General features: G+C 38.8%; 1 protein-coding gene across 12 annotated transcripts in view; it reads left to right on the forward strand.

Moving 5' to 3' along the window:
* TCF4 (transcription factor 4) overlaps positions 1-26905 on the forward strand; it is a 2211973-nt gene that overhangs the window by 1813921 nt on the left and 371147 nt on the right. For all 12 annotated transcript variants that reach the window (XM_044074967.1, XM_044074939.1, XM_044074975.1 and 9 more), the window contains one exon: positions 5144-5249. In XM_044074967.1, the coding sequence (XP_043930902.1) occupies positions 5144-5249 (106 nt within the window). The remainder of the gene's footprint in view (positions 1-5143; positions 5250-26905) is intronic.

Raw genomic sequence — 26905 nt, forward strand, 5'->3', positions numbered from 1 at the left:
TATATATATATATATATATATATATATATATATATATATATATATATAATTATATGTGTACACACACACATATCTAATATATATCTAATCTATTGATATATATATATATATATATATATATATATATATATATATATATATATATATATATATATATATATATATATATATATATATATATATGGGTCCCCTTGACATGGTCGACATTTCAAAATGTCGAAGACCATATGGCCAAGACCATATGATCGACTTTTGAAATGCCGACCATGCGGAACCGGCATTTCCGTAAAGTGCGGAATGGAAAGATTTTCATTCCTGCACTGTAGTGCGATCTCGGAGTTGGTATATTTAAGTTACAGGGGCTGTGGGGGGTACAGGGGTGCTTGCCCCCCTACTAGCAGGTGAGTGTTTGTTGTTTTTTTTTTTTTGTTCTTTACATGTTCGACATTTTACATGTTGATCATATGGTCTCGGCCATATGGTCTTGAACATTTTGAAATGTCGATCATGTAAAGTACACCCATATATATTTATATATATATATATATATATATCTATATATATATATATATATATATATATATATATATATATATATGTATATGATCCTGTCTTTATTTATATATACCTGTCTCTATGTATTTATTACAGATGTATATATACAAAGGTTTTGTTTTTACTGGCTTGCGAGACTGATATCTCACATGAACAAAAATGCCGGTGGCCATTTCTGTGAGGTTGTGGTATAGCAGGGAGTGGAAATTTGCCCTTTCCCAGCTGTTGTGCAATCTTGGAGTTGCTATATATAGTTATTCAAGACTGTGTGGGGTGCAGGGAGGCTTGCCCTCTACATAAAACATTTTTTATTTTTTAGGTTTGTTTTGTATTTTTGAGTATCAGTCTTTTGTGATTGATATTGTGTGGCTTGGGAATGTGGACATTCAAGTACCCCCCCCTCTGTGTTTATATGTATATCTATATATATATATATATATATATATATATATATATATATATATATATATATATATATATATATATATATATATAGTTCCCCGTCACAAGATCGAATGGATGGAAGCTCGAAGTTCATAATCTCGAGACCAGAATCTCGAACTTCCATTCACTCGAAATTGTGAATGGGAGCCTTAGGTTTAAAAAAATAAAAAGTTAACTTACCTTATTGCAGAGGGCTGGGTCCCCCTGTACCCTAGCAGTTTAAATGTGAATGTTCTGTGACCGCACTATAGCGGGGGAATGGAAAATCTTCCGTTTTGCACTTATGTGTATAGGGCAGAATGGGAGATTTCCCTTTCCTTCACTATAGTGCGATCTCGGAGTAGTTATATTTAAGTTGGAGGTGTGTGGGGGGCACAGCTCCCCATGTGGGTGGTGCAGGGGGGCAAAGCCCCCCTGCAAAAACATTTGAAAGGTGTTAATTTTTTTTTTCCCTTCCATATGTTTGAGTTTCTCTAAATTCGAGATTCTGGTTTCGAGTTTATGACTTTTGAGTTTAGAGACATTCGATCATATGAAGGGGAACCATATATATATATATATATATATATATATATATATATATATATGTATATATACGTGTGTGTGTGTGTGTATATATGTATATATAAATATATATATATATATATATATATATATATATATATATATATATGTGTGTGTGTGTGTGTGTATACATATATATGGTTTACTATGGAAATTCCGAATCAGCTTTGGTCGACCATGTAAAATGTCGAACCAAAAAATGCTGAATATGGAATTTCGAATAGCAAACCACAAAAATGAATACATCGACAGCCGAGTTTTGATGTATTCAACATAGCAGGAGGTGACATCATTCACCTCCTGCTATGCACATTAACATACCGTTGAACTCAACAGCCAACGGTATGTTAATTCTACTATTTTACAGGTGGGGGCTACGTCCCCTGCACCCCCTCCTGCACATTAAATATGCCACCTCCGAGATCGCACTACAATGAGGAAATGGGCCAATTACTTGTTCCTCACTGAAGCACGACCTCCTTTCACAGTGTCCGTACGTCGCTTGTCAAAAGGTCAAGTGCACAATGCAACTCGATTAAACATGGTCGATCTATGTGGGTTCGATTTCCTGCCCCTTGCACACTGTGATTTCGAACATCAGCTGTTCGACTGACTGTCATTCAGGTAAGTCATAGTAAACCTATATAGATAGATATATATGTATATATATATATATATATAGAGAGAGAGAGAGAGAGTGTGTGTGTGTGTGTGTGTGTGTGTGTGTGTGTGTGTGTGTGTGTGTGTGTGTGTGTGTGTGTGTGTGTGCGCCCGCATGTGTGTGCGCACGTTTGTGTGTGTGTTTGGTGCCAGACCTTTATACAAAACACCGGGATACGCCTGGTGAGCATCAGATCTACCTCTGTGACTTTTCCTATTAGTTTATTTTGTACAATGAATAAGACTTCTTGTCATGGTGTGGCATTCATCTAGCCAGCCATCAGGGATGATTTTTCTTATGCGATATCATTTCCACAATGCATGTGAGGGGTCAACATGCAGTGGGCACAGCAACAAAATGTCTCTCGGTCAAGTGGGTGACATTATCCATCAGATAGTCCTGTCTGACTTTTAACCTCCCTCTTCTAGGTGGGTCCCCAGACCCCACTGGAGATACATTACAAGGGTTGTGCTCTCTCAGCCAAGTGCCGCAGTGAGTAGGCTATTTCTCATCACTCGGCTCCCTTCCTGGCTTACTTCTGCAATGCTCAAGCTGCTGTTGAAATACAAGTTATCTAGGGCTTAGATAGACTTCTCCCTCTAGGAGCCTTTCTCAATAAATGTATTTTTCACAATTTATTATTAGGTAAACTCATACCTCTCAACTGCCCCTTATTTTCCATAATGTTCCTGATTTTACCTCATATTTTTGAACTATTCCTCTTTTTTTTTATTTCCTGGTAAACCACCAAGTATTATAGACATTCAGTAATGCCAAAGTTAGAGTTTCATACGTCTTATTCTTCCGAAAATGCATGTTGATTCAAAAACTGTTGTCCTTTTTAACTTTTTGAAGGAATTTGAATAAAATACACCAATCATCCTAGATTTTGGGTCTTTGCCCCTGACACTATTTATATTTTGTCCAGAGTACTTGACTAAAGAAATTAAGAGCTATGAGTAAACTAAAATCCAGCTTATGCTAATATATATTTCTTTTACTTTAAGGGACAGCAAGAATCATGCCTCCTCCCCCTAACCAGTCCAACCCATTTAAGACCAGAATTGTATGTTGCAAGTGTCTTACCATGTCTGATTGGGGCACAAGATGTTTAGAACAACTTTGTATCTTGTATGAAATGATTGCATGAACAGCTTTGTGTTTTGTCTTTTTTTCTGCCTTGCTGTTTACTGAAGTCAGATGTGAAATTGGTTGTGTTTGAGGAATGTTCCTGTATGCTTAGGAACAGAATAAATAAAATGTATTTCTCCTTAGTACAGATTTAACTATTATGTCTTTGTATGCTCATGCAAAACATTCAAGGATTACAATGATTTTGTGCAGAAAGCTGATAATACACTGCATTTATTAAGCCAATATTATATGTTTATGAATCCAGGCCTCTAGCTTTGGCAATTTTTAACTCCTTATTTTACTTTATCCCTTTTTGTACTTTTGCCAGCTTGTTTACAGTTTTGTCTGGATATGCTTTCTTATCTTTCCTTGTGATTTTAAGCTTCTGAACGCCAGTGACTTCAAGAAGCATCTTCTTTCATTTGCTTTTGCCATTCTGAAGTATAGCTGTACTTCGAGTGTTTCCCTTTTAATTAAAGTGATGTGAGAACACCAGGAGCAACCATCTGATAACAAGCAATGGGCAGCACTAGTCCAGATTGTTGTTGACAGGGTGGTTTCAAAAAATGAAGACTTATCTAGTTTTGTATTTCCATTTGGTGCGTCATGTCGGTTGAAGCTTTTAATGTCTCTTCACATCTACTCCCCCATCTTTTTTTTTGACCTCTGTATAGCATGCATCTTGAGAATTGTCTGTCCCGAGATGTTTATAATTTGTGTTCTGTTTGAATTCTCTTGGTAATGCTAGTACTAAGTTTAATCCTTGCCTCAAGCCAAATATACAGCTTGATATTCCAGGGAGGGGAGCTCGAACAGATACCATATACTTAGGTAATGAAGAAAAATTGCACATTATGCACCAAGCTTAACCCTTTCAGGCAAATTAAATTTCTACTCTGTATAGTTATCTCAGTCATGCGGTGTTCTTAATAATGTCTTTAGTTATCTTTTACCTTTTCAGAAGTTTCTTTTTACTGCCTTTTTTATGATTTTTTTATTTAATTCCTTTTTAATTTGTATCTGTGTTCTACAAAAACATCTTTTAGATTTTACACTTTCATTATTTGGGTGGTCCTAGAGATTATAGATTAACCTGCAAGCATGTTCAAATAAAGATTTTGTTTTTATCATAATGACTGCCAGTTTTTAATTTTACATCTTGTATTAAAAACCTGAGTAGCTTGCTGCATGCTGTATGTTTTTTATTTGTTTTCCAGAAGTGATTCCCTCACTTCTGCTTTCTGAGATACCTCTCCCTCTCTCTTGCCATACAGCTCTGATTATACAAATGCTAAAACATTTTCTTTTCCTAGAGATTTACATGTCAGTGGTTGTGAATTTTATTGTTATTTCTCAGAATGAAGATAGGAAAGTAGTTCTTTAAGAAAATTTTTATGAGCATTTTCAAACGCAAACACTGAATAAATGATGCAGATGAAAGTAATTTGATGACGGCAGTATCCAGTCAGATAAATTTACAGCAGGGGAAAAGCTGATACTTCACAGACATTCGTTCCTGAAAAAAGAGTGCATGTCATACCTGTTTTCCTTTGGAATATTAGAAATTATTTTCCATTCAGACAGTAGAGTTTGATAAAAATATAATGGGGAAGCTGATGTGTTTCATATTTTCAATAATGTATGACCTGGCAGGATAACACTGTTTTATGAGAATACTGTATAGACGTTTTAGTACTTTTTTCTGCAGACTGAAAATATTCTGCTTAATAATTAATGCCTCATCCTCATTGTAGTACTCATGTCTGTGTTATTTTCTTGATGCAGGTATATGCTCCTTCTGCAAGCACAGCCGATTACAACAGGGACTCACCCGGATATCCATCATCCAAACCCCCAGCTAGCACTTTTCCTGGTTCCTTCTTCATGCAAGGTAGGCCTGTGACTTTAGATGGTGGACAATCTGCTTGTAGGCTTCCTGAAATGGTTTAATATGATCTCTCCTCCATATTATCAGTATTCACCATGCTGAAATAATCAAAGGGCCTTTTAATGACAGTGTTCTTAGCAGTGTGGTTATTTCATTATGGACTTGTTCATCTGCTGGGCAGACTGCAACATTAAGAGATCAAATAACAAATCCTGTAGTGGACATTTGCCTTAATGAAGAGCATTCTGATTGACTCCTGGCAGAAGCTTTAGCATCACAGCTATGACTGGGTTAGAGAGTCTAGGTAGCAACTTGTCTGGTGATCCTGCCTCTGAATCTGCAGTCCACATTAACATGCTTAGCATGCTCTGTTTCATTACCTGGAGCTCACATTATTCCTACAGTGATGTATGACCATTGCAGTGACTGTGCTGGGAGTCTTGAAAGAATGTTCTTTCCATCATTTTATAGTCAGCAAGGTTTGGTATGCATTAAACATCTGTCTAATTGTGTTGTTTAGGTCATGCTTACTAGAGCATAGTAAAGAAATAATTGATTAAAACAAAACAAATGAAATTAATTCTACACTGCTCTGTGTTGCGTTGGACATACGTTTGAGTAAATCACAAAAAATAATGACATTGTTTGGTTCCCTGAATTTTCTAATTGGGAGTAAATCTTGCTATCACATGTGGAGAAATAATCGATGTTAGAAGGGATATGGGTTATCCTTTTTTTAGAAGAAGTGATAGATTGCAGTCAATAAATACTCATAATCATTGCAGTTGCAGGCCTTTTACTTCAGAAAACAAAATATTAATGTCCTCTTTTTTATCAGCTTTCTAAGGTTTGGTGCCTTTTCCCCTTAATTATTTTTCCTTTTTACTGTAACTGTGGGGATAAAAGGTTGAGAACCATGGGGTTATGCTGGGATTAATGAAGCCTGGTCAAGGGTTTGGTCACCTCAGCCTTGTGACTACATATTGTCACGCATGAATAAATTCTACTATAACCCACACCTGTTCCATGGATTATGGCTTGAATAATCTGCACATTTATTGAACTCTGAGGCACATATCTAAAGGCTGAGAACCATCATGGCCTACTGACTGCTAAGCAACATCCCATAAATACATAATCTTTATAGTGAGTTTTTACATTTGTAGACAACTCACTTTTTTCAACATTTTGAATGCGTATTTTTTTAGTTAAAATCACTACATTTTAACATGTAAAATAACATACATTCCAGATGTTTAATGCATGTTCTGCAGTGCAGACATTTAGACACTTCATGTCCTTTTATTCTTTGCACAATATTAAATTTAGATGTTGTGATGAATTGCTACAAATGATATGCTCAAATTAATGAGTATTATGTGAATGCAAGCCTGAATAGTCCTTAGCACTGTTTTATATTCTCTAAAGGCTTAATTATCCAAAATAAGACTGCTGTACCTTTGGTTATTGTGCATAGTGAAATGTATGTTATGTGTTCAGTAATTATTTTATTTTGTGGGTATTTAATGAGATGTGGGTTACTATGTTTGAAATAATGCATATGTACCGCATAATCAGTTTTAGAAGTACTGGAAACATGTTGCATTAGGCATTATGTGGAATGAAGGCAACCAGCCAGCAAGGAAGACCAGTGGGATGCTGGGATTGCCCTTGTATAGATAGTCATTAATATTTCATCTACAGTGTCATGTGTAGTTTTGGTAACTCATAGCTGCATGGTTGTAGACATCAGCTGTTCAGAAGAGGTCAGATTTTGGTACCTGGTCTTTACAACATTCATTATAAAGAGCAAATATAAGTTGTTTTTACTATATAATGTGTAAAAGCAGGTATGTAATGTGGATATAATAAAACCTACTGAGTACTTAAGGGGACACCTAAAGGAATCAGGAGGTTGAGAACTGTATGTTAAAAGAGAGCTACATGAAAAGCTGATGTTCATTTAGAAAATACAAGGTGGAACACTGAAGTAAAATACAAGGAATTTCACAGAAATGGTAGTAGGTGACAGAAAGAGGCTTTCAAAGAACATGTGTGGTCAAACACTGGGTAGACTTCATGAACACATGAGCACATGCAATGCAGGTTTTACAAATTGTGTGGAAAAAATGTGCTGTTTGTAAAATAGGATCTGTAGCTTATCCTGTAGGCAGGGAAACTCCAAACTAGGGAAAATGTCCATATTTCCTGCCAGAGTGTGTGCTTCTATTAGTCTGAATTGTTATATGCTGACTTGTTCAAGAACCAGTTCAGCAAAAGCTATACAGTTGGGATCAACCAACCAAATGGACCGGAAATTATATTCTTGGATTATAACTCACCCATATATTTCTCTACCTCATTTTGTTTACAAAGGGGTGCTGGGCATCTTAACCTTCTTGAGATTGCTGGGAGTATGTCTTCTTCGATGAAGACAGAGGCAGGTAGATGAAATTTTGATGACATAATGATCTTGTACGGTTTCAGAAAGAATTGCTTTTTCTCAGTTTACTCAGTGGCTTTGTTTTTATAAACTGACATTAAACATAAATGTTGTACTCATATCATCCATTAAAACACCACTCAGGTCTTAGATTGTACGGTATAGGACAAAAGAAATCAGCAAAAGTAAGGACAAGAGTAAATAGTAGCCTGTGGAATATTAGAAATTTGTGGAAGTCTCAGCAGTACACATGGTGGAAAGAAAGATGGAAACCACTGGTGTCAAAGAAGTAGTGGATTGTCCTGCCTTTACTGCAGTTGTGGGTCAGAGACTATGGGTCAGAGACTACTTTACTTGATCTTCAAAAGTTTAATAGTAATGTCTTGACTATCAAGGTCATTATTGAAAGAATTGGTGGGGATGTGGATTGTTTTGTGACAAATCAGGCACCTTATTCACATATCTACAGAAAAATAGGTTGAAGGGATGGTAATTTACAGGTGAAGTCAACATTGCTTATTAGTAAACTGGATGAACAAGAGGATGAAACATGAAAGAATTTGTGTGAAATTAGTGTACTGGAAAGATTACAGTGTTTGGACTGTGGGTCCCAGGGATAAATTGGTAGAGTAGTCTTGATTTCCATTAAATAATAGTTTTGGCAGAGTTTATCAGGTCTCTTACAATTCTTGAAACATTGTACAGTGGTTCATATCAAAACATATGAAGGAGCAGGTTTTGATTCAGCTTTGTCAACCAGCAAGGTTTGCAGTTGGGTGAAAAAGGATTATTGTACAGAGATTATTCTGTTAAAAAAAGTAAGCAGTGATCTCAATCTCAAGAACTAGTGCATGAAGTTTTGATAAAGAATTTAGTTTTAATTGAGGAGTCTGTCTCTATTAAAGCTTTTTTCATACAGGTGTGTCATTGTTTGATGATGAGTTAAAATTGGTGAGTAGGGTAATATCATTTGTGTCTGAGATAATAATTTTATAATAATTTTGGACGATATTTCTGTAATATGGAAAGGGGACCTGAAGGTGTTGGATGAGTTTAAACAATACTTAAACTCATGTAGTCACTGTTTGAAATTTACTTTTAATGTTGAGAGAGAATCCATTTCCTATTTGGATACTAGAATAACAGTAGACAAAGGGAAATTTAAATCTAACGTCCATAGGAAGGATACGTTTAGTAATTCGTATCTACAATACACTAGCTGCCATCCTCAGGGCCAAAAAAGGAATATTATTAAAGGACAATGCATCAGGGCAGCCCGGATGACCTCTGACTTTACAGATTTAAATTGTGAGTTAGAATTGATTGGGGGTTTCTTCAAGAGTAGGGGATACCCAAATGGAATGGTAACAGATGTTACCAATTATGTGAGAAATGAATGGGGGGAAAAGTATAAACCCCTCTTAGGGCTGTCCTCAGGATGAGCGAGGGAGCCACTAAAGAAAACCATAGAATGGACAAGGTTGAATTTACAAGGGCATGTGTGTTACAACATGCATCATATAGTAGTGACATTAAGAGAATTATTCAGAAGAACTGCTAAAGACCGACAGTAACATATACAGGATTGTAGGGGATATGCCACATTTTGTGTCAAGGAATGGTAGTAACATGAAATTTCAGTTGGAGAAGAAAGTAAGGAAGAAAAACAATATTGATGGGCAGAATGGTACCAGCAAATGTGGCACCTGCAACCAGTGTAGTTTCATTATCAACACCCCATCAGTTATATTACAGAATATTAGTACGACCGAGGTCAAGTTTCAGAGGGGTAACTGTAGATCCAAGCACCTGGTATATCTTGCAAAATGTACTAAATGTCCATGTTTTTACGTTGGTAAAACTGACAGGTGCTTGAGAAATAGGATCTACGACCACTGTTATAGTATTAGAAAAAAAGATGGAAATAATGCACTGTGGAGACACTTGGAAGGAAATAGTGTTTGTTCCTCTTTTCTTTTTGGTATATTGGAATTGGTTAATCAAAATCCTAGGGGTGGTAGTATAAAGAAATTGTTGGGTGAGAAGGAGGTAAGGTTTCCTGGTATTAATGAACATATATCTATCAAATCTATACTGGAAAATAGTGGATAGTTAATAGTGACCAACACATTTCTTTACACTTTTTATTTATTATTTTTCATTTTTTATTTCTTTTACTATATCCCTGAAGTGTATATATATTATGGAATTTTAAAGGTTTATATTTTATATTAATGATTTTATTGGCATATTTATAGGAATGTTATAAGATATATAAGGTACTTAAATACATGTGGATGGAGAATGGGAATTTAGCACTGTGCACTTTAAGAGCTCATTACGGTTTAATGAGAATTGAATGTGACCATTTGGGAGTGTATTTAAGGTGAACATTTTGTCAAGAGCAGTGTACTGATGAAGTCTATTTTATTAAATGAAAGTGCTCAACCTGTTTTATTGTTCTAGTGAATAAAGAGTGATTTTTGCAACTCCGGTCGTGCCATTGTTTCATCCGTGTTGTGACCAGGAACAGACTTGGGTTTTATTTTTATAATAATTTTAGGTGTTATACTCAGGCTGTGGAAATAGTTAATGAAGAACAGTATCAGGACATTCTAAGTTGTGTGGTCAGTGGGCAATAGTATGAATAGTATGAACCATTTCAGAAATAGCTAGATCTTCTGGAACAGCCTTTCACATTAAATTTCAACAATTACAAATGTAATTTAAGACAACTGTATACGTATACTGGACCTGATGGGCATTGCTAGATTATTTATTAGCACTGCATGTTGAACTTGTGTTATTTACATGGCTTGTATTATATTACTCGACAGAAATTGGACCTCCACTTTAACACTGTTTGTCTTTGTGTTATGCTGGTATTCTGGTGTAATAATAAGACTCGTTCACTTGGAGAGAGAGGAGCTAAATTAAGTAACAGAAGAAGAAAAAGAAATGATTACTTGCCCTGTAGATTCTTGCACTGTTGTTACTTAGTAGTGTTACCTGTGTAGCTTGTGGCTAGAGGGGTCGGGGGGGGGGGGCAAGATAAGTTAAAATGTATTGCTGGGTTGCTGAAAATAGAAATTATACTTGAAAGGAAATTATGTTGTAAAGATGATTCTGATGGTCATATGAAGTTGTGACTCTTAAAGCCACCAGGGAGCTCCTGGGCTGTATGCACAATGTTGTCTTGTTGAATGTATGAATATGTATAAACTGTGAGGTCTCCAGGTAAGAGTCACAGGGAAACACAATAGGCTGCTGTGCAGGTTAGTTTGATTAACAAAGACAGCACCCAGTATGCAGTTTATGATAGTCCATTCTTTGTAACCAGCTTTGCCACTGAACGGACTGAGTGAGCTGCGAGGCATTTGCTATGGGTGAACAGCACAAGAGCCTTTGTCCTAAGAAGGAACAATTCTTACTCTATTGCAGTATAGATAGATTTGGGCTGTTGTATTGAACAAATTTAAATAAGCTTATAAGGCAGCCAATATAGGAGATTGATTTTATTGTGGAATAACAGCTTAAATAAAATAAGAAAAAACCAAAGGCAACTCCCAGTAAAAAAGACCAATAAGTAACCAAAAAACAGCAGCTCTGGGAACAAACAGATGGAGTTGACTGTATCAGTCTAGCCAGAGTGTAAATCACATTCAGCTTAAATAAAATGTTATGAGCTAAATGTTTGACAGGTTATACAGAGCCTGCCATCTCTTCTTCTTGGGGCTCAGGTAATATTATTCAGAAAAGACTGATACATTGGAAAGTATCTTAAGATATGGTGTGTTTTGATCTCCTATAGTGACAGATAATTGATGAGGAATTTAATATTAAATAGGTAGTAACAAGTGACACTTTTGAAAGCAAAAAGTTACCGGTGTTGTACCACAAAACTTAGTACTGGACCTTTTCCTATCTGACATCTGTTTCTCAGACTTCCAGGCCAACACTCCTGGGCTATGGCTATCTACGTTTGCCCAGGACTATAAACTGGGTGTTGTTATTTGAGCTTTCACTGACTCACAATTACTTCAGCATGAGTTAGACTAACTTAACAACTCTCACAAGACAACTGTCTCAAACTAAGTGTATCAAAATGTGTTATTGCTTGTTTGTTTAAAACAAAACATTTCCACATTATATCATACAGGTGACATGTTCCTCCAGTTAGTAATTTTCCTAAGATGAATAGGTGTCATTGTTGGTAACTCCTTATCTTTTGAACATTATGTCTTTGTAGTAGTCTGGAAATCCTTTTGCCTGACCTCATATCCAAAAGCATCTAGGTCTAACTTATCTAGATCATGATCATCATCATCATCATTGAGATCTAGAACATGTAGAGCTAAAGAAGTCTTTGATTCTCCTTCACTCATCTCTCATTAGACCTGTTATTGAATAATCTAGATCTAACTCATCTAGATCATGATCATCATCATCATCATCATTGAGATCTAGAACATGTAGAGCTAAAGAAGTCTTTGATTCTCCTTCACTCATCTCTCATTAGACCTGTTATTGAATAATCTAGATCTAACTCATCTAGATCATGATCATCATCATCATCATTGAGATCTAGAACATGTAGAGCTAAAGAAGTCTTTGATTCTCCTTCACTCATCTCTCATTAGACCTGTTATTGAATAATCTAGATCTAACTCATCTAGATCATGATCATCATCATCGTTGAGATCTAGAACATGTAGAGCTAAAGAAGTCTTTGATTCTCCTTCACTCATCTCTCATTAGACCTGTTATTGAATATAATGCCCCCTGTGAAGTACATTTCAAAACATAGCATTCAACTTGGGGAGACTTCAGAAATTTATAATTAAAAAGGATTAGTGGCCTTAAGATGCTCCGTTATCTGGACATACTGTCACCTCTCTCCCTATACTGGGTCTGCTTTAGAGTCATGTGTGGTGATCTGTGTATAGACTTTGAACCACTGAAATAACTTGCTCTCATTTATCTCCGATTCCTTCGTAGCACAAATGTCTACTCAAATACTAGTTTAAAGGAACTAAAGCTAAAGCTTAATAAGACGAATCAAAGTGGTCGATTCACATCCAATGTATCCCACACCTGTGGAGCAAACTTGCATTATATATCAAGTAGAGCAGTACTGGTGCCATCTTCAAGGTAAACATTGATAACTGGATGGATAGCCACAAATTCTTTTCTAGTCTGTCTTGTGTTGCCCTCCTCAAAAAAGGAAGGAACTTCTAAATCAAGGTTTATTGGTTAGGCTTTGTGGTGGTTTGCAGACTGATTGCTTATTATTTTCCCAAAAACTTATAGACATATTTATTGAAATAAAAGAGGGCTTAGCTACCAGTTTTATAACAACTTGTCCTTCTTCAGATTGAATCTTTTTGAAATGCTGAAGCATTGTGTAAATACACCATATTAGTTGCTACCAATTAAAAATGGTCTAATTAAAAAATCAGTCAGTGAGACCCCTCCCACTATTATTATGTAAAGGACATTGCCAGATTGATTCTGGATGTAGTGCTGCAGTAGACACATTTCACCCAGACTTCTGTAATGCTGCCAGTGCATAAAGTAAGCTGTATTTGTGGTCACCGTCAACATCCCATATCCTCAATGCGTATGAGCATCTAATGGTGCAGCACGAGATTAGATGTATCAGAAATGTCCCTACAAGAATTTAGTTATTTCCATATTTATTCAGAAATTGCTGCCTTGGGGATTGAAGTGGAAAATTTCCTAGCTAAACAAGAGACCGTTTGTTTGGCACAGTTTCTTTGTGGAACAGTCATCTAGGAGCAGACCATATCAGAGAGTTGCTGTGCAACAGAAGGTGTGAGAAGGTGAGGAGTTCTCAAAGTCAGAGGTTTTCAGGATTTAGAGCTGCCTTCTAATGCCAGGTGACTCTTTGGATTTCCCTATTCCTTTGGAATGGGGCTCTGTGCCACTAAATTCCCTCACTACACTTGCAAAAAAAAATACATATGATTTGGGGAAAAAAGTGCAAAATTATTTGGGAATTACAAAGGCATATCTTCCCCTTTGTAACTTGAATGGGTTTGAAGATGGGATTATATTTCAAACTACGTCTATGTCCATTCAACAATAATCATTGTAAGTGCCCATGTCTCCTAAAGGAACACTTTAATGATTCTTTCTTTTGCCAAAGACAGTTGGTCTGGGGAGGCCATTCCTGGAACTTTCCAGTTTCACCAAACATGTCAAAGTATAACTGCTTCCAATGGTGGCACTTTAGTCCTTGATTCTTCCTCCCTGTGGAACGCAGAAAGCCACATCATGTCTAATGAATATTTGCTTGCTGATTTTCATTCTTCTTCTCACTGGACACTACTGTGGTTCCCAACATGTGGGCTCACTGTTTTGATTTGTTTCTACAACCTTCCTGTATTCCCTAGGCCTGACAGCCAGCACAGAGAAGTTGGTCATTTGTCCCTCTCTGCAGAAAGTGTTTCTCAGAGCCACAGTAGATCCCAATTATGAAATACGTTTCCTTTCACCGGGTAGGATGTTGCAGGTCCAAATGGTTTTCTGAATCCAGAGTCACATGTTCTTCAGTCTCGTATTAGTGTTGTTGGTAAAATTGCATATGAGGATGATATAATATTTTTTCAATAGTCTTTGGTGCCCTTTGTTGTAACTCCTGTGCATGAAGCTTTCTTTGATACCCTGTTGGATTACTGAATTCCTGTGATTGGTGTCATTTACCCATATATTCTACACACACACACACACACACACACACACACACACACACACACACACACACACACACACACACACACACACACACACACACACACATCTTTTCACCACTTTTCTTACCTAAATCTTAGCAAACACAAACATTGAATGCTGGGGGGGGAACATACTTAGAGTCTTGAGAATGTCATGGAGTTTGGCCATATTTGCAGGTTCCCTTTCTCTTCAGTATGAGAAAATGTATTCTTTCTTTATTTATTTTGTTAACTGGATTTCCCAACTGGTTTGGGTTTCATTTTCTGGAGGCCAAGTATCAACATCTGGTTTAGTGACTTGCTTAGTGTCATACAGTAGATAAATTGGGACAGAAAGAATCAAGCCCAAGACTATAAAACTTAGTCCTTTAGCAGTTCTTAGTTTTTAATGTCCTGTGTAAACTGTCTGATGTTGTCTACCATTCCCTATGGACTTTAAAAGACTTATTAAAAAACATCAGTTCTTTGAGTGCTGCTGGGCAATACTGCAGTCTTAAGATTAATCTCTGTGCAAGGAAGCAGATATTCATATCAGCTATGTAGGATGTCACTGAAACTGTACAATCCTATCTTCTCTTTTCAGCTAATGGGGGATGGTAGGAGATTCAGTCACCTACCTTTGCAAAGTTTTTGTTGAACCCCTTGGGCATGTTTTGACTTGACTAGAATCCAGGAACCAGTTCTCCACAGTTACATGTTCTTTTCTATTCCTGTCACTTGGTGAATCCTATTAAAGACCAGGAGAGAAGACATCAGGCTACTCCTAGTGACTGTTACTGGTCAGTATAGCCATGGTTCCTTTTTCTCTTTGCCAGTGCAGTGTTGTTCCTCTGCCTGCCTCTCAGGGCAGATCTTTTTTTCCTGCAGTGACAGGAGAGAGTCCTGGATCCCTGCTTTCACAGTCATTACATAGCAGCATGACTAACATTGCAGTTCCAAATAGTGATTTGCATTCCTATGGAGATGGTGCCATGTTAGGAGTCTTAATAAGCAACACACACAGTATTTTGTAGCTTCCATAAGGTATATATTCAAACCAGTTTTTCTAGAACTTCGACGCACTACATGGCATGCTCATCAATGAAGCTAGTTCACTAGATTGTTTGCATTTAAAGGTACACACCCCACATACTTCAGTCCCCCTTTTAAAATTAGAAAACGTAAATGTATCATATGTCATTGAGGTCTATGCATTACATTGCATTGATCTCTGTAAATAAACCTTAACCTTGTACTTAGTATGTCCTGTGCTATTCACATCAAAATGAAAACAGAAGTACACATTGAAAAAGGGCATTTTAATAATGCAAATTTTCAATCGTTATGATCTTTTTTTTTTTTAATATATAATTTCTAGAACACTGTATATATCTGTCTGATTTCAACAGTGGTCTACCACATCTGGAGAACTTAGCAAGACTAATTACACTGCACATCTGGTCTTGCTTTTGGAACAGTTCTTGCTACACAGATGCTTCATGTAGAATGAAAATGTCAGTAGTCTGTCTGCGCAAGTCTTTTCTGTCACATTTAGCGCACTGCATATTTTCTTTACATCAGGACTGGTTGTGACACTTCATAGGTTGATAGGTGTGTACTATGATAATGGCCCTGGGGCCTTTACAAGTCTAGCTTATAGGAGTACCCTGGCATCGTGCCACCCGACCTTAGTTTCCAGTGCCTCTGTAGAGTAGAGCCACTGGAGTGATCCCCGGGGTGAATTTTCTATTTCCCATCCACTCATCAAGATTTCATTTGAAGAGGGCCAGTGAGGTGCTCTGTTTGACATGCATGGGAAGTCTGTTCCATAGCATGGGCAGTCTCTGGGTTATGAACCTGTCCCTCCAGCACATTCTGTTGATTATGGTAATGAGGTTGAGGTCTCTGGAGCGTGTGGTGCAGAGGGATTGGGATTTCTTTACATGTAGCATTTCTAACAGAGCTGGGTCAGACTTGGCTTTGTAAGTCAAGCAGAGATCACCTCTGAGTAGGTGATATGAGACAGAGAATAGTTGGAGTTTTTTGAGTCTGTCCATATAGGACAAGTGTTTAAGGCCTAGGATCCTGTTTATGAGGTACTTTTGCGGCCTCTCCAGTTGTTGCAGGTGTCTAGTGAGGTACATGTCAAATGGGGCATTGTACTCGATGACTGGCCTAATGAGGGAAGAGTAGAGGAGACAATGATCATTCCATTTCCATTGTCTTTGTGTTTTCTTTTAGTGGACCAATACAGCATTTCTTAGTTTTTCCTCTGATTTAAACTTTGCTGCATTTCCTACTCATTTCCTTCTTTACCCTGACTGTACATGCATAGAGTCACCCACACGAACACGTTTGTCCTGTCCTGAGGACTAATTGCTTTTTTACAGGTACATCCATGAATTATAGTAACTATTTTTCCACCCTGATGCTTCAGCTTGACATGTAGTTTCTGTAAGTTCCTCCGGTTGCTCTGACCTCCATTTTTGGTGCAGCACCCCCAATGGGGCTGCTGGTAGGGTGGGCAGTGGACCTGGAGAGCAGTACTATTCTTGGTGCTATCCCCCCAAGTGAGATTGCCAAGTAGGCTGAGAAGAGGACATAAACAGCAGTGTCTCGAAGGTGTAGTGGACCAGGGTACCTGCAGTATTGTATATGCTGTTTACACCAGGTATTGTTATTGAGCACTACTTCTCCCCACGTACTAAAGTGCTGGGCTGACTTCTCATGGGAATATGCAATGATGCTGTAAGGCATCTACCCCACCTATTTGATGGTGTGTCCCTCATGCTACCTATCACAGCACACAATACTCCAGGACTGCATTGCTTTGATATAATTTCTTGGCACTCTTGTGCATTGGTCATGCGTCCTCAGCACCCCCCTCCCCCCAGGATAAATGGGCAGGTTGAGCAGCATAATTTTCTCTTCTCTACAATAACCGTTTTACTTGTTTCCTTACTATCTTCTCTAAGTATATGCAAATCACTTAGCTTATCCTAGTCTTCCTTCTGTTTGCTCACCTCACCATAAAATTAACACCACCTCAAAAACACTTGCTGTTTATCTGTCACAACCCAGCCCCAAATGCCACTTGTCCTATCTTCAAGTAGCTAACTCTTCACTTCTGCACATGTACTTAGATCAGTGGTGGTTTGAGCATATCTACTCACTCATTCTCTCTATCTCTCATTCTCTCTGTCTTTTTCAGTCTCTCTGCCTATATGTCCATCTGTCCCTCCGCTTCAGTAAAAGTGCTGTACTTATGACTTTCTTCACTTCACACAAGATTTCTGCCACTGGGTTTCAATGCAGGTAGACTTTTTCAGTGTACATTATTTGGGAGAGACATCTATGTTTAAGAAGTTAGGTTTCTTAAGGCTTTTATCGATTTCAAATTACTATTTTCTCAGAATAATGTTATGGAATCAATGAATAGGCTTTGCTCAGTTGTGTAAACATTTAGATTTTAGAATAGAGGAGAATGTTAATTTTAGTATAGAAGGTTATATACTAGTCTGTGGGGTAGCAAAATAAAACAAAATAAAGGAGCAAAATCCGGTTATAGGAAAAAATATCATGTCAAAATAAACCAAACTGCAGTAGTGCAAGAAAATTTAATAAATCCAATAAAACGCACTGATTCAATATATAAAATAAAATAAAAGATTAGCGCTTTCATACATAACAGAGTGCTTCTTCAGTCTGTGGGGTAGCTGGGTTACAAAAAGTTCATCTGGTAGCCATGTGACATTTTGAGCAGGCACACAGTGATGTGCCCTGGGATGGGCTAGGCTAACAAATCTGCACACCTGGTTCATATTTTAAGTTGTTTAATGTAGTTTCAAATATCATATGAATTATATTAGAAAACTGTAGTCCATCTGGGCTTAGATGAACTTTTGACTGTAAATTAACGTTTGTTTAGAGAGGAGTCAATTGAGTAGGCTGCTTCAATTCTTTGCTAAGGTTCCTTTCCTATGGAGTTTGCATAGCCTCCTGTGCCCATTCATGTGTGTTTCAGGTGTACCTGTTTTCTTCTACACCCAAAGCCGCGCTGTTTATCAGTTAGTAAACCTTGAAACTGCCCATGGGAGTAGGCTTTATGTCTGAGTGGATGAGTGTGTGTGTGTGTGTGTGTGTGTGTGTGTGTGTGTGTGTGTGTGTGTGTGTGTGTGTGTGTGTGTGTGTGTCATACAAGACTAGTTTCTCTGCCATATATCCAATGATTGCTAGGATGGACTTAATTTTTTCACAGTCCTAAACTAGATTAAGCAGGTAAATGGAGAATGAATGAATGTAGTTCTGTGGTTAAAGAATATTAGAGTTGCCTCTATCCAAGGTCCAAACATGTTTGAGTTATGAATCTGTTCTACAGAAATACTGTTCCTGTATTTGATGGTCAGATTACTTTTGGTGTTTTCAGTTAGTGTTATCTCAAATATCTTAGATTTTGTTTCTTTAGCTGCAACATTCTTGTCCTTGACCCTCATATTGCACAAGGATGGTTGTATTTTCTCCATTAAGACAAAACCTTGCAAGAAAGTAGAATCCAGGTCTCTTAGCAGATCGCTCAGTTTTGTTGTTTGCAGTACAAAGAGTTGATAATGCAGAATGGAAATACCAGGATTGCCATCCATAATTGTAAGGTGAAAGTGCTGGGGGTAAAATAACACTGAAATGAGAACTTAGATAGCCCATGCAGCTACATTGGCAGGTGACTTCATTACTTAGATGATGATTTGATCGCCAGATCCACTTGTTGCAACACTCTGCAGCCCAATCCACACATTTTTACATCTTCTTTTCCATATGAAACCCTGATGGAAACTGATTTAGTACTGTTTTTAGTTGCATTTGCATATACATCACCAGTGCAAGTTACTTTAAGATTAAGAAGGCATAACTTCACAAGGGGCATTCTTATGTATCTGTCGGTGTAGACTACTGTTGTATTTTATATGGCAATCAATAGTTTACATTTGGTAGTCTCTTTATAGGTGTTGGCTGATAGTAATAAAGAGAGTGAATGATCGTATGTGTGCTCTTACACTGACGGTGTTGGTGTGGAGAGGTCAAGAGAGGTCACATGACCATGTGCTTTATAATAAAGGAGGAAGCAAGGGTTGTTCCCCCTCTTCTGTTTTTAACCCGATTGATTGCCTTCACGTGTATTTATTTTCCTCTGTAAATTTATGTCTAACCCGACTTTCTTACCGTTAAGATGATACCGCCAACAGGTTATGGGCCCAGGAGGAAGGTAGGAAGCCGATGGCATAGACTATGTTTCGACGGAGATGAGAAGAATTACAAGTTGTGGGAGACAAAGTTTCTGGAGCACCTGCGTTTGCTAGGGCTGAAAGATGCCATTTTGTGAAATGTGCAGCAGGATGCAGAAGTTGATGAGAATGAGGAGGAAGGCAATGACGATGCTGAGAAAAATGAGGAGGCATATGCAGAACTGATACAGTACTTAGACGACAAAAGTTTGCCCCTCGTCATGAGAGAGGCCACAGACGACGGTAGAGAAGCACTTCAGATTCTGAGAAACCATTATGCCGGGAAAGGGAAGCCATGGGTAATTAGCCTGTACACCGAAATAACAAGCCTCCAGAAGGCCATCAGTGAAAGTGTCACAGACTATATTATTAGGGCTGAGACGGCCATTACGGAACTTAGAAATGCTGGGGAGAAGCTCAGTGATGGATTACTAATTGCGATGATTCTGAAAGGGTTGCCTGAAACTTTTAAACCATTTGCAGTACACATCACACAAGATGATGATAAGTTGAACTTTGCTGAGTTCAAAACAAGGTTGAGAAACTATGAACATACCAAGAAATGTAATGCCAACGTAAGTAATGATAATGTGATGAAGGCAAGTGGCCTTGGAGAAAGAGTGAAAGCAGAGATTATATGCTATAGTTGTGGCCAAAAGGGACATGAGGCACGAGAATGCTGGCGAGAGTATAAAGGCCAGAGACAGCGGTGTAGTTTGTGTAAAAACTCTAGCCACAGGGACAGTAACTGTAGACGAAAGAAGAAAGATAATATGAAACAAGCAACTGATGTAGATGATCACACATTTGTCTTCAGAATAAATGAGCATCAAATTCATGAATTAAAACAGAAGGGATTAATGGTGGACACTGGCACCACGTCGCACATAATTAATGACCTGAAAAAGTTTAAATGCTTTGATGCAACTTTCCAACGGGAGGAACATATTGTGGTATTAGCTGATGGAACAAGAACCTGTGGGGCCACACAGAAGAGAGGTAATGCAGAGGCATGGCTGCTAAACACAGAGGGGCATAAAGTAAAGGTGATGATGACTTGGGCGCTGTATATCCCGACGTATCCACAAAGCATTTTTTCTGTTAAGGCAGCAACATCCAAAGGGGCCTCGATCAACTTTAAACAAGACCGGGACCAACTCATCTACAAAGACGGCACCAGGCTTGACATAACTGAGTGTGATAGACTCTATTATTTAGACGCCTATGATGAAGAAAACGATAATGAGATACATTATGATGCATCTCAGAGCTGTTATGACATTCAAGCATGGCATAAAATGCTTGGTCACTGTAATTTCGAAAATGTGTCAAAATTAGAAAAAGTGGTAAAAGGAATGAAAATTAAAGGTAAAATTGAGAGACCTAATCTAGATTGTGAAAACTGTATGCAAGGGAAATTTGTACAGAGCAGAAACAGAGAACCAGATGCAAGAGCAAAAGTTGTGTTTGAACTAGTTCATACTGATATGGTAGGCCCAATTGAGCCAGTAGCAAAAGATGGCTTTAAGTACACTTTAACATTTACTGATGATTACTCGGGTGTAATATTTGTCTACTTTCAGAAAGCCAAGAGTGATACAGTCAAGGCGACTGAAACGTTTATTGCAGATTCAGCTCCTTATGGGAAGGTGAACTGTATCAGATCAGATAATGGCACTGAGTTCATGTCAAAAGACTTTCAGTCACTATTGAGTAAAAATGTTATAAGACATGAAATGTCCATACCTTACTCACCCCATCAGAATGGGACAGCAGAGAGAAATTGGAGAACACTGTTTGAAATGGCAAGGTGTATGTTGATAGAGAGTGATTTACCTAAAGAGTTGTGGACATATGCAGTAATAACTGCTGCTTTTATTCGCAACAGATGTTATAACAGGCGTTAATGATGAAGAATTGGTTTGTAAACTGAGTAAGTCATTATACGGACTGAAACAATCAGGGCGTAACTGGAACAAAATGTTGCATGATTATCTCTGTGAAAATAGTTTTATCCAAACCCCGCAGACCATTGTGTATACACTAGACAAGCTGAAAATGAGAAAACAGTTCTAATTGTATGGGTTGACGAGCTCATAATAGCAGCTAGTGACAATGAATCACTAAACAATGTAAAGGAAATGCTCAAGGCTAAATTTAAAATGAAAGATTTGGGAAAGCTAAGACATTTTCTAGGCATTGACTTTGCCCAGAATAGTGGTGAAGTAAAGATAAACCAAAAGAGGTACATTATGAAAATTCTTGAGAAATTTGGTATGTCTAATTGTAAAGTAAGAAGTACCCCTTCCGAACAAAAAACAAACTTTGAATGTGACAGTGAATCTACAGATCTAAGAAAAAATCGTGAGCTTGTGGGTAGTTTGATATATATTATGACAAGCATGAGACCTGATCTTAGCTGGATTGTAAGTAAATTTTCACAATATTTGTCACAACCGAGTGAATCTCATTTAACACTAGCCAAACATGTGTTAAGATAATTGAAAGGTACATTGGACAGAGAGCTGTATTACAAGAAAAGTGAAGGGAAACTTCAGCTTATAGCATACAGTGATGCAGACTGGGCAATAGATCAAAACGATAGACGTAGTACAACAGGTTATTGCTTTAGCCTCAATAGAGATGGGCCTATTATTTCATGGAAATCAAAGAAGCAACAAACGGTAGCTTTATCTAGATGTGAAGCAGAGTACATGGCATTAGCAGCAACAACACAGGAGAGTTTTTACCTTCTGCAGCTGTTGAGTGGAATGGATGGAGAGTGCAAGTATGTGTCAGTGACAATATTTGAAGACAATCAAGGAGCAATTGTTTTGTCAAAGAATCCAGTAAGCTGACGGAGATGTAAACATGTTGACATTAAGTATCATTTTGTCAGGTCAGCACTTGATGACAAAATAAGCATTGAATATTGCCCGACAATGGACATGGTTGCAGATGTCTTTACTAAACCTGCTACGAAGTCGAAGATTGAAAAGTTCATGTATAACATATTTGGAATGTGAAGGAAAAGTTATCCAAAAATATGTTCTTAAAATGTATTTATATACAGTGTAAGAGCAAGTGGGGGTGTTGGCTGATAATAATAAAGAGAGTGAATGATCGTATGTGTGCTCTTACACTGACGTCATTGGTGTGGAGAGGTCAAGAGAGGTCACATGACCATGTGCTTATAGGTTCATAGGTTGGTACTAGGCAATCGGCCCTAGGGCCTATACAAGCCTAGCAATAACAATTCCCTGGATATTTCATCCCACAATATTTACTTGTCTGGACCCCTGTCTAGCAGGGTGGCTGACATGATCCCTGGGGTGAATTTCCTATCTCCCATCCAATCATCAAGGTTCCTTTTGAAGAGGGCCAATGAGGCGCTCTGCTTGACATGTATGGGCAGTCTATTCCAGAGTATGGGGAATCTCTGGGTCAGGAACCTATCCCTCCAGCATGTTTTGTTCATTGTGATGACAAGGTTTAGATCCCTAGAGCGTGTGGCTCTGAGAAATTGGGATTTCTTTAAGTGGAGCATGTCCAACAGCTCAGGGTTTGACATGGCCTTGTATGTTAAGCAGAGATCGCCTCTGAGTAGACGATATGCCACAGAGTATAGCTAGAGTTTTTTAGATGGTCAGCATATGGCATCTGCTTTTGGCCTGTGATTCTTTTAGTGAGGTATTTCTGTGACCTTTCCAGCTGTTGCAGATGTCTTGAGAGGTACATACCAAACAGGGCATTATACTCTATAATGGGTCTAATTAGGGATGAGTACAGTGGGACAATGACCTCCTTTTTTCTGGATGAAAAGCCCTTAGTGATGAGGTGTGCCACATAGATGTATTTCTTGACTGTTGTGGCGATGTGGTTATTGAAAGTGAGACCACTGTCCACCTGTGTCCCTAAGTCTCTCATCACACTTTCAATGTTTAGTGTACTGCCACCTATGTGGTAATTCATGGGTGCATGTTTTTTTCCAAAGGGGATAACTATACATTTCTTGGCATTAAGCTTGAGCCCATGGCTCTGGCACCAGGCATCTGTTTCTGTAAGGCCCTTTTGTAGAATATCCACATCATTTGGGGATTCAATAATGGCTCCCAGTTTGCAGTCATCTGTGAACTTTGTTAGCCAGAGTCCCTTAGTGCTGGCCTGTACTTCAGAGAAGTAGATGCCAAACAAGAGTGGTCCCAGGACTGAACCCTGAGGTACTCCACTTGTCACTTGTCTGGAGCTGGATTTGGAGTCGGCTACTTTTACAGTCTGGGTTCTGTCAGTAAGCCATTTGGCAACCCATCGAATGATGTAGGGATTTATGCCCAGCTTAGTAAGTTTATCTATGATTCCAGAGTGGGGGATGGTGTTGAAGGTCTTGGTGAGGTCCAGATAGGCTGTGTGGACCGCCTTACCCTCGTCCACAGCTCTGGAGACTGATTCGAAGAAGTCAATCAAATTCAGGAGACAAGATCGGCCCTTCACAAACCCAAACTGGGTGGGGTCCAGTGTTTGAAGGTTGCCAATGTCTTTGTTTATAAGTTCCTTGATAATGCGTTCCATACCCTTGCAGATCAGGCTTGTCAGACTGATGGGATGGTAGTTCCTGGGATCCAAGGCGGATCCCCCCTTGTGGAGTGGGATAACTGTAGCTGTGCACCACTCAGTGGGCACGAAGCCTGAGGTGAGGCTATGATTAAACATGATACTTAGGTGAGGTGCCAGTTCATTTTGTAGTTCATGTAGTACACAGCCTGGGATGTCATCTGGTCCCATGGATGCTGTATTCTTAGCTTTGGAGAGTGCGGTTTCTACCTGTGTGGCCATGATTACTGGAATTTGGCAATCTTTTGGTATTGAGATAGGCCCTTTAGGGGGTGAGAGGGGGGTAAAGTTGGCACTAAATCGATCTGCCAGGATATTGGCAATATCCTTGTGATCAGTATATTTAATGCCATTCTGTTGTAGCTCAGAGCAGATCTGAGCATTGCCATTTAGATTCTTGACATAACTATAGAATGCCTTGTGGTTGTCTTTGGAATCTTTGGCAATTTTATTTTCGTAACTAGCTTTTGAAGATTTTATGAGGTATCTCAGCTTCTTACTGAGGCTGGTGAGGGAGTTTTTTGCATCCTGGGATTTTCCTCTTTTCTGCAACAGTTTCTTCCTTCTGTTGTATAATTTGTTTATAGCAGGGGACCACCAGATTGGATTCCTTTTTTTGGAGAAGAGCATCTTGGTTCTATTTGGGATGGTACAATTCATGCATGAATGGATGTGCTCGAAAAGTGCCTTCGTTTAGGATTCTGCAGTCAAACTTTCAGATCCTGTCTGCATGGGTGTCGTGCCGCTTGTCACTTCTGACTTCAGTAGCATGAAGTTGGCTTTGGAGAAGTTTTTTAAGGAGGTTTCCTTACTGGGGGATGGGGTGGGATGTGGCTATCAAGGGTGATTTTCTTATGGTCAGACCTGACCAATGAGGGGGTGACCACTGATGTGGAGCATCTATTTCCCATGTTGGTAATGACCAGGTCTAGGATATTGGAGCCCCTGGTGGGACAATAGATTAGTTGATCCAGGGCGTTGGAATTTATGAATTCCAAGAACCGTTGGGAAAAGGAGTTGGTACCCGAGTAGTTTTCTTAGTTAATGGCAGGGTAGTTGAAATCATCCATTATTAGGGTGTTTGCTTGTATCTTAATATTTTCCAGTATGTTTAGAAAGGTGTAGTGAGAATCTTGTGGCATGGTGAGGGATCTGTAGCAAGCTACAGTTTGGATTGCAGTCTTACCTAGTGTTAGTTGCAGCTGGAGAATTTCAGATGCATTGTGTTGGGCAACTAGCCTGGAGGTGTGAATATCCTTGATGAATATGGAAACTCCTCCACCTTTAGTGCTTTGGTCTTGGCTTTGGGGCCGAAAAGTGTGGTAAGAGTTGTAGCCTGGTATTGCAGGGGTGCTCTCTGGAGCCTTGAACCAGGCCTCAGTTACTGCACAGATATCGATGTTCTCCATTTTTAGGAGTGCCTCGTGAGAGTGCATTTTGAGGTTTAGACTTCTAGCATTGAGTAGCATTACCTTCAGATTTTGCATGCTTGTATCTGTTACAGTGGTGGTTTTATCATTCGAACCGTGCCTAAAAAAGGCACTATAGGGGTGGCAAGAGCTTTAGCCAGTAACCTGAATCCCAGGGGTGACAAGTACAGACCATCTCTGGCAAAGCATCGTGGTTTGTCTATCATGTCTTCCCAGGCAGACAGATACTGGATCCACTTTGAATGACACCAGAAACTTAGCCAATTGTAGAAGTCAGTCATTTTGTCCTTATACTGTGGTATCATTCTGGGCGAAGGCAAGATGCTACTCAGGGCCAGGGTCATACCTGCCTGGGCCACATGATCCAAGAGCTCTTCCATGTCTCTTTTCATGTAGTCCAGGGAGGTACGTCTCAAGTCATTCACTCCAGCATGGACAATGACAGAGTCATATTTGTACTTGTTGTGGAGTGACTTGAGTGCATGTGTTATGTGGCAGATTCTGGCACCCGACAGGCAGCTGACTGTAATTTTCTCCTTGTTCAGCCTGGTGAGTGGGACATCAGTGTGTCTGACTATAGATTCACCTTTGACTAAAGTGTTGGGTACATTGTCTTGCCTTAGGGATTGTTGTTGGGTAGCACACTGATGTTGTGAGCTACGTGCACTTTGGTTGTGACTGGTGTTTGTTTGCATTTCAGCTTCGGAGGTCCTTGTTGCTTGGGCAGGTTAATGTTAAGGGCCTCTGCATATGTGGGTTTAGTGCTGCTATGTGTGGGTGTTGATGGCGTGGGTTTTGAAGGGCTATGAGTTGCTTGAGGTGTAGTGCAGGTGTTAACCTTCTCTTCTTGACTGTCTAGCACAATCTTAGCCGGAGAGAGCTTTGCTTCCAGTTTGGCTATGTAAGCGCATCTCTCGCAGGTTGTAGTGTTGGATGGTAGGAGGAGAGGATTATCTGTGTACATGAGGCAGTTGCCGCATTGCCCCAGTATGCCCAGATTCACCAGGTGGACAGGAGAAATCACCGGAAGCTGACCCTTGGACATGCCTGTTTAGGTGCTTTTTTTGGAAAGTTTAAGAGCTGTTTTCCTTTACCTTTGCAAGGTACTTTGCAATTATAGGCTGTTTAGTGCCTACGATTAATTTCTCCTTATTGACATGGA

Source organism: Protopterus annectens, chromosome 1.part1 (assembly GCF_019279795.1).
Source record: "Protopterus annectens isolate FY-2018-M chromosome 1.part1, PAN1.0, whole genome shotgun sequence".
In the NCBI taxonomy this organism is placed as follows: Eukaryota; Metazoa; Chordata; order Ceratodontiformes; family Protopteridae; genus Protopterus; species Protopterus annectens.